The 9,744-nt window shown below is 39.4% G+C and overlaps 1 protein-coding gene across 1 annotated transcript; it reads right to left on the bottom strand.

Moving 5' to 3' along the window:
- Positions 1–2,025: 2,025 nt before the first annotated feature.
- On the bottom strand, positions 2,026–4,118 carry LOC140865048 (uncharacterized). The gene has a single exon (XM_073269547.1). The coding sequence runs from the start codon at positions 4,001–4,003 to the stop codon at positions 2,201–2,203; it is 1,803 nt and encodes a 600-aa protein (XP_073125648.1). The 5' UTR covers positions 4,004–4,118; the 3' UTR covers positions 2,026–2,200.
- Positions 4,119–9,744: the final 5,626 nt, after the last annotated feature.

Genomic DNA, 9,744 nt, shown 5'->3' with positions numbered 1-9,744 from the left:
GTACTAGGTTATCTCGTAATTGAGTTAATTACAATTTGAAATTGAGCGTTGGCTAGGCAATCATAAAATGAATCGAGAGCGGCACAACTTAAATTTTTTTTTTTTTTTTTTTACGGGAATAAAAACTACGGTTTTGAGATTATCTATAAAAAGTGTAAGAAGATGATATACTAATTAATTATTTAAATTTGAAAATCAGTAAATCATGGTAAATACATAACTTCGGCGGGATCAAATTTCATTACCATTGTCGTGGTAAGTTTGGTGGTTGTTGAATTACAATTAATTTCGCTTGCCTGGACCACTCCACAAGTAGGGGCTTGAACTTGACTTCTTTCCTTTTGACATTGGAATGCATTAAAACGTGGATTTTTTGAACATGTGGGTGTCCAAATCATTTTGGACTCAAAAGGATACCGATTAGCCAAATAATAATAATAATAATAAGGCGAGGCCAGACCTTATCTTAAGCTATGATATCAATAATTTTGGTTAATGTAATATTAATATCCATTGTATTAAATTTAGTTATCAAGTTACATCTTCAATCCAAATCTAATTTGGGTTTTTACATGGAGGAGACTTGCATGGTTTCTTATTCGGTTTTGCAAGTGACTTGAGATATTAAGTTTTTCCCATATGATTTAACTAAAAATCCGACATAAGAAAGAACTCTAGGTGCCAAAGATTTCTTGGCCTAATGGCAAGAGCGAGGCACCAATACCATTTGGTCTTAGATTCAAATCTCATGTGAAGCTAGTAGATAAGAAATTCTCATGTCCCCTTTGTACCCAAAAAAAATAAAGATGAGAAAGAACTCGGCGATCTAAATCAGCGCCATAAGTTCGGCATTGTCTATGAGTACTACTCACACGAACACATGGGGTGGACCCCAAAAATATACAAGAGACTGGTGTCAGAACATGGGACAAAGATCGCCCCATGTAGTAGCATTTGCCAACGGGTTCCGGCATTTGCACCTAGTTCAGAATCAACAAAAGAGAACAGTCGGCTATTGCGCTGGTTCAGGTTTACCCAGAACGCACCAAATGATATCTACGGGTTCTCACGTCAGAAAAAAAAACCAAAAACAAAACAAACAAAACAAAAGATAACAGTCAGCTTGAAAATATTTTACTAAACACTGAATTAAGTTGCAGGATTGATATTCCTCAAGTCACAGAGGCTCTGCAATCTGCAATCTGCAATCTGCAATCAGGGTAACATCCTAAGATAAATCACCAAAAGCATGAAACAACACAATATAAAAACCCCGGAGGGATGCAAACCCGAATCTGTCGAGGCTGCACACAAAGAGACCTCGAGTAGAAAAGAAACATTAACAGACTACCAATTACATATGAACGAAAGATACACTAATGTTGTTCTAGCATAACTACTCACTTCAACCAACACACCAATTACATATGAACAAAAGATATACTCATGTTGTTCTAGCATAACTACTGAATAAACTACCTGCTTTCACCAACCAACACACCAATATCAAGATACAACAGATTCAGAAAGTAAACAATTACATGGCTAGAAAGTGAAAAACTAGTACCAAAATCATGCTATTACCACATTAGACCTAAATATCGGGATACGGCATATACAGAACAACAGAAACTAAACAATTACATGGCTATAAAGTGAAAACGCAGAACAAAATCATGCTATTAACATGTTAGACATTGATTGCAAGGGACAAAATCTAGGTCCAAACAATAGAGTTACACCAATACAGATGTTTTTCACGACAGCTAATCACATTTTAGTCCGTTAAACATGCCAGATACTTAAATAATTCATTAACCAGATAGAACTACCAAAACCCCAAATAGCGTCAAATACATTATAATTTCGGAAAATGTAGAACAATATTACCACAAATGAACGAATCAAATTTTGACTAGCAAAACACGTGAAAAGCAAATTACCAACCAAAAAGAGTGCTATGCAACGAAATATTGTGTTTTTGAGTTGGGAAGCTATAAAAACGAGTTTCAAGGAGAAAAGTAATATACATACATAATCAAATTGAACCGCAACAAAACAACTAAGAAATAAATATCCAAGATAATCTAATTAATTTATGTAATCCTAAATTACAACACAAAAGACAGCTTACTAAGCTATGCAGCCATCATAAACCTCGCAATTACCAAAAGTTACAACTGAAAGAGGTGTTACTTTATCAAGAAGCCTTGACAACCTTGTCATCGCCTACAACATTAAGAATCGGAAGACTGCTGAGAAATTCATCAAGACCCTCAAAAAAACCAATGCCTTCTATGTTATCATCCTCCCCACGTCCTGGTCCATTCCCTTGGTTCACCCTAGGTGCTGCAGCTGCAGGCTCCTCAGTTTCATTGCTAAACTCCACATTCAAATCCAATTTTCCGAAATTCTTGGCAACCCTGCCAGGTTGCTTCCGAGCATTGGTCGTAGCTCCTTTTTTAGAAGACTCGCCAGTCGTTTTATTCACCATCTCTACCCCGTTTGGAGATGCAAATCCATCTTCAGCGTTCACATTCTTCCCTTTATCAACTTGCACATTCTTAGCAGTTCTGTTGGTTATTGCACTTGAGCCCCTTCCTTTGACATTACTCATTTTCCTTTTCTTGATCTTATTATTATCCTGCCAATCGGCGTCTTCTGAATCACTTGGCTCCGAAATCTCCACAAAAACATCATCGTCATCATAGTAAACCCTCGGGCCTGAATTCCTCCTTCCCCGTCCCCTAGCCATTCCAGGGAAAGAGAACATGGGTGAAAATGGGGTCCATGTCGAAGCTGCAGCCCTATTTTTCTCCCAATTCTCCATCGAGACGCCCAGTGGCAAAAAACCCCAGCAGCAGAAGTACCCTTCTTGCCCATCCACAGTTGGTGGTGGTGGAATCACCACTGCTTGAAATGCCCTTCTACAGTTCTGGCACCTCAGAGTGCAATCAGCATACTCCCTAGGATACTCGTAGACATAAAAGCAATACGGGCATGTAGTCCAAAAACTCAAATCGCCCTCATTTCCCTCCTCTTGCACATCCACTCTCTCCATTTCTTCCTCATTCACTCCATCTTCTACAGTCTCAGTAGCACATGCTTCGTCCTTAGTTTTATCATCAACACTTGGGTAATCTTGTAATGGCTCTTTCTGCTTATTATTATTATTATTAACCTGCTCCTGGGTTGACCAAGAGGCAAAAGCAACATTACCAGCAGGAAAGCCACTGTAGCTTGGCTGTGTCTGCTTATACACCGGTTCTTGACTCGACTTAGAACCAGATAGAGACCCAAAACCTAAATTAGAAGGTGAAGCAAAACTCACAAAATTTTGCTGTTCGCGGGTGGACCCAACGGTAACTGAATCGACCTGCTGCTGCGCCGTATGTACCTGTTGAACTTGAGGAGGAAAATGAACTGAACCACCGCTACTGCTTCCACCAGCATGAACTTGTGGAGGAGCAACGTTACTTGGGCCGCTGGAGCCGAAGAACACGAAGTTCTGCGGCAATGTGGGGATGGGGTTATGAAAAGGGTCCGGCTGCTGCTGCTGCTGCTGCGAATGCAAGTAAAAGGCGAGTTCTTTATCGTAAAGAGCTTTCCTTGGGGGGTCTGAGAGAACTGACCATGCATCAACAACAAGCCGAAAAGCTTGCTCAGCAAAGGGGAATTTGTTCCTCTGCGGGCTGAGGATAACCGCAAGGTTCCGGTATTGGGAAGCTATAAGCTCAGAGTCACGGCCTTGCTGCGGCGTAAGGCGGAGGATCGAGTACCAGTCCTGCTGGTTGTTCCCGATCCGGCTGTCGCCGACGAGGAGCGTGTCCACGATAGCCAGTATTTGGTCGGCGGGGGTGAGCGTAGGGTCTGAGTCACGCGCCCGCGTGGCGAAAGACTTGCTCCCCATCAGGTCACGCGCCGACAGCAGCTTCTCCGAGATAGTGAGCCACCGCAGCGCCTCCGCCCGCGTGGTGGTCGTCGGGAAAAATGGGTGCTCCATTTCTCACTGTTCCTTTGGAAGAAAAATCACTGAAAAATTTCTGTGTATATTAATTAATTAATTGGAAGAGGAAAAGGAAGAGGGGAAATCGGAGGAAAGTGGCAGGTGGAAGAGAATTGAATGTGGGGTTTTCGTTGACGAAAATGGCCTTGGGTTTTTGTGGAAAATGACAATGTGTCTTATGACGCGATGAGGGTAGAATAGAACATTCAATGCCGCCAATTTGTATGTACATATGCAGGTATATGTTTGCCTGTGGTGTTTAGGTTTGCCCACAATTTGCATTAATTATCAAACTCCACTGTTAGATTTTGGAATTCTACGGGTATAAGAGATACCTTTAAATTGTGAATAAATTTTTAAATCCAAACCTAACTTTTTTATAAATTTTTACAATAAATTTTTTTTTTAAAACTCTTTAGGACCATCAAATTTGGTCAAATCCAATGTTTAATTCTTGTACCCAATTTATGTATTTATGTACTTCATTTATGCAATGATTGTGCTCAATTATGGTACTTGAAAAATCTGCAAAAATGGTATCAAAGCCTTAAGTTAATTATTCAGACTTTATATTATTCATTAATTTATATTTTTTCTTTGTTGAGAATAAGATTTTTACAAAAAATGACTTCAAACGAAGGTTTGAATCAAGAGGAAATTATTCATATAAAAGCCTATAAACAAGTTAATCTATTCACAATAGATTACTTACAACATGTTGTGATTAATGCTCTCAATTTTGAAGGAATAAAGAAAGATGATTTCTAAATCTCAATTTTTAGAGATTACCCCAGATTCCTCTAAACTCTCCGGAGATCTTAGAGAAATTCAAAAGACGGTACAATATTACAGCAAGCAGCTGTATGAAATACCTCGACAAATTGAAGAAATTCTTGGAACTCTAAAGGATCTTCAAAATAAAACCATAAATCTAGAACACACTTCTGGTTCTAGAAAAGGAAATACAGAAGGAAGATTACCACTCTCGTTTGATATCAAACTTTTGTTACATCAAAAAGGTAAAACCAAAGTGGTTCAAAAACCTTTAACTGATGATGAAATGATGATTAATCTTATAAAAGCAGTATCAGAGAAAAACACTATCTGATGACTACTTTAGAAAGATTAAATCTCGAGGATCTATAAGATCTTGCGGATTCTTTTGCGAATCTCAAAGTAGTAGATCTAAAAATGAATTTCCCTGAGGGTGAACAACCCATAGAAAATCCCCCAAGATATGTGGTTAAAACAGAAGAACCACATAGTGAGTTCCATGTTGGAGAAAATTCACATCCAGCAGGAACCATATCAAGAAGGAGTAAGATACCACTACATCAAACTCCTTATGGAAAAACTGTTTTAGACCCGATACATCTTTATGGGGTTATGTTAAACCTTGATGTTCAGGACTTCAAAAACAGAAAAGATCTCATCGACAATTGCCGATAATATTTCGCAGCCAGCGTGGTGATAAATGACAACTTTTTCACCCAAAAATGAAAGATCCAAGAAGGTTTGGAGAAACCATGTTGAAAATAACAACAGAACAAGAACTCCGAACATAGGATATGGAGCTTTTCAAGGTAACTCTAAATCACAGAGATATAGAGTTAGAAAATAAGGTATCCCTTGAAGATGTCAAAAAGAAGCTCAAAGAAAGTTATAATGAGCATCCTTTGGCATGGTGGGATAGAAATCAACTCAAATCTAGCCTTACTCTAAAGGAAGGTAAAGAGTATGAATTTGTCAGATATAAGCCTATCCCAATGAACATAACATATCAAAGGGATATGAGAATGATTATCAAGGAACATTTGGACCTTGGTCTAATCAAAGAAGGAGTTTCACCATATAGCAGCCCAGGTTTTCTGGTCAGAAATCATGGTGAAATAAAAAAAGGGAAACCTAGGTTAGTTATTAACTACCAAGGTATTAATAAAATCCTGGAGTTTGATTGGTATTTCATACCTAGTAGAGAACACCTAATTAGTTATGTACGAAATGCTAGAGTGTTCTCAAAATTTGATTGTAAGTTTGGATTTTACCAGATTCGAATTGAAGAAGGCAGTAAAAAATTCACAGCCTTCTCTACTCCACAAGGACACTATATTTGGGAAGTTATGCCTATGGGATTGGCCAATGCACCCCAAATATTTCAAAGAAAGATGAATAATCTTTTTAAAGATTATTTCAACTTTATGTTTGTTTATATTGATGATATTCTTATAGCATCAAAAAATATAGACAAACATGTTAAACACTTAGAGATTTTCTCTAAAATTTGTAAACAAGAAGGACTCGTTTTATCTGAAAAGAAAGCAGTTATAGCAACAAGGAAAATTGAATTCCTTGGTATTGAGATTGATGAAACTGGAATAATTCTACAACCCCATATTGTGGAAAAGGTAAAGAATTTTCCAGATAAACTCAAAGATGTAAAACAACTCCAGAGTTTTCTAGGAGTAGTTAATTTTGCAGGGATGTTCATAAACAACCTAGCTGTAGTGACCCTGCATGGTATCACCTACTAACTGGCAACTAATAGCATGCAGTAAACTTAATACAACAAAATAACTTAACAGAGTAAAACATGCGGAAACAAAACCATAAAATACATCAGCTTAGTAATAAAATCCAGGGTTAAATCTGTAGTGATACAACCAAATCGAAAACTTAAACAGTAAACATTATACAGCTATATCGAATCCTGCTGTATAATAAATCCTCAAGGCTCCTGCTCCCTAGTCCTGCGTTGAACTACCAGCTCCATCCATCCTGCGACCTGACTCATGGAATAGGGTGTCCAAGATAACAACTAGGACGTGAGCGCTAACGCCCAGTACATAAACATGAGTACACGTATAAATATGATGCATGCAACATGATGACTGGTAACGGGTCATCCGAAAATCATGCTCAGTACCGGCGCCACATGAGTGCTGCCACCGCACGGATCAACCTCTGGGTGCAACCACACTCGTCTAGTACACCAGAGTAGACAGACATAAATGCCCTCGCCATCGCGGTACTCTCAGTGACAGACTATCGAGTATAGAGCTGAGCGGTCTATAGTCAGGTATAACAAGGTATAGGCTCAACGTGTATATGCACATGACATATGAATATGAAAAACGGTAAATCATATATCATGCCATATAATAATGCCAAGTAAATGCAACATATAAACATGTATACTTGCTGGCAATCTCAGTCAATGTGTGCGTACCTCTAGGCTAGTTCAAGTATAATAAGATCCTAAGTTCCAAGCCTATATTCAAAAGTTCACCGTATCACTACATAAATTCTATAAGTCTTAACTAAGCTAATAAGTACTCCCAAAACTTAAATAGATTCCCGGACCATACCTTCGTCCGTAGTTAGCCCTTTGAAGTCGCTAGTCCCGGATGACTATAACCACACCTTGGTTATTCCAGAACCTCTATTATAACCGATAGGGCCCTCAAGTGTATAACTCACACTATATAACTGAAGAAAGAAATTCGGGAATTCGTATTTAGAAATGAATCTGGGAAGCCCTATTTATAGGCAAAATTCCCGGCCAGGATCGGAACTTCCGATTTCAGGATCGGAGCTTCCGATCCAGCTCACTGCATGCATGTGTGACACATCGGGATCGGAACTTCCGATCGGGCGATCGGAGCTTCCGATCTGCTCTACGTTCAACACTTGTCAAAACTCGCGGCTGAGTCATCGAACATTGCTGGCAGCTGGAGATCGGAACTTCCGTTCCAGGATCGGAGCTTCCGATCTCTGTGCTTCCGCTGAGCTTCCGAAGTGGCTGGGATCGGAGCTTCCGATCTGGGTTTGGAGCTTCCGATCCGGCCCAAAGTCAAAAGTTCAAATTCTCTTCCGAAGTCCAATAACACTCCGAAATTGATTCATTACTAACCCTTAATCATGTTTAACATATTATTATCTTAAAATGGAATCTGGGTTACTACATTCTCCCCACCTTTAGATATTTTGTCCGCGAAATAACATCTAAAGACAAATCAAGATAACAATATGAAACATCAAACCATGTTTTATTACAACAACTGTAATTACATCTTACATGGTAAATTAAAAGTACAAAGCAAACAACTCAGTATATTCCGCTTGCATACGACTCTCAGTTTCCCAAGTTGCTTCTTCAACGCCTCGGCGCTGCCACTGTACCATCACAAGTGGTATAGTCTTGTTCCGAAGAAATTTTTCCTTTCTGTCTAGGATACAGATTGGTCGTTCAACAAAAGACAGATCTGGCTCTAGCTGAATATTAGTAGACTGAATCACATGAGATTCATCAGCTATGTACTGTCGAAGTAACGACACATGAAAAACATTATGTATACTGGAAAGATTTGGCGGTAAAGCCAAACGATATGCAACATCTCCGATCTTCTCCAGTATCTGCAAAGGTCTAATAAAACGAGGAGACAACTTGCCTTTCACGCCGAATCTCATCACCTTCCTGAAAGGTAATACTCGTAAGAACACATATTCACCAGGCTCAAACTGAAGTGGCCTGCGGCGAATATTCGCATAACTGGCTTGTCTATCTTGAGCAACTTTGATCCTATGTTTGATCAAATCTACCTTGTCTACAATCTGCTGCACCAATTCAGGACCCTCGACTTGTCATTCCCTGACTTCATCCCAGAATAACGGAGTACGACACCGTCGACCGTACAATGCCTCGAAAGGTGCCATATCGATACTACGATGATAACTGTTATTGTAGGCAAATTCGATCAAAGGTAACTGATCCTGCCAAGATAAGCCAAAATCCATAACAGAAGAACGTAGCATATCCTCCAGCGTACGAATCATCCGTTTTGACTGCCCGTCAGTCTCCGGATGATATGCAGTGCTCAAACTCAGAGTGGTACCCAACGCCTCTTGAAAACTACCCCAAAAACATGAGGTAAATCGCGGGTCTCTATCACTGACTATGCTCACTGGAATTCTATGCAATCGCACTATCTCCTGGATATATAAGCATGCCATGCGATCATAAGAATACTCCCGGTTATAAGGAATAAAGTGTGCTGATTTTGTCAAACGGTCAACGACAACCCAGATAGCATCATACTGACGTATAGTCATAGGCAAGTGGGTAACAAAATTCATAGTTACGTGCTCCCACTTCCATTCGGGAATCTCAATATTCTGTAGTAATCCACCTGGTCATCGATGTTCAGCCTTGACCTGTTGACAAACCAAACATCTCGAAACAAATTGATACACACTTTGCTTCATCCCTTTCCACCAGAATCTAGTTCGCAAGTCCTTATACATTTTCATGCTTCCAGGATGGAGTGATAATCGACTCCTATGAGCTTGAGAAAGAATATCATTCCTGAGCTCCGCAACATTAGGTATAACCACTCGATTAGATAAGAACAATAAACCATCTGCCTGAAAATGAAATCCAGATGTATTAACTCCATTGGCTAAACATGCCAAACGCTGAGTCTTAACATCAAATATCTGAGCATCTCTGATCCGAGAATACAATGCTGGCTCAGACAAAATAGTATACAACCGAATCCCATTTCTCCCTTTCTTGTGCTTGAGCGTAAAACTCAATGAACAACACTCTTGAATCATATAAGATACTTCACTAGTCTGAAGTGCAGAAAGTCTCACCTGCCGACTCAAGGCATCAGCAGTAAGATTAACAAAACCTGGATGATATTTGATTTCATAATCATAATCTTTCAGAAGATCCATCC

This window comes from Henckelia pumila, chromosome 4 (assembly GCF_033568475.1).
Source record: "Henckelia pumila isolate YLH828 chromosome 4, ASM3356847v2, whole genome shotgun sequence".
Taxonomy (NCBI): domain Eukaryota; kingdom Viridiplantae; phylum Streptophyta; class Magnoliopsida; order Lamiales; family Gesneriaceae; genus Henckelia; species Henckelia pumila.
Note: the sequence above shows the minus strand (reverse complement) of the source record. Positions and strands in the feature narration are given on the sequence as shown.

What these genes read in the sequence shown, in the direction of transcription:
- LOC140865048 (XM_073269547.1), bottom strand. Translation starts at nt 4,003, where the DNA reads ATGGAGCACCCATTTTTCCCGACGACCACCACGCGGGCGGAGGCGCTG.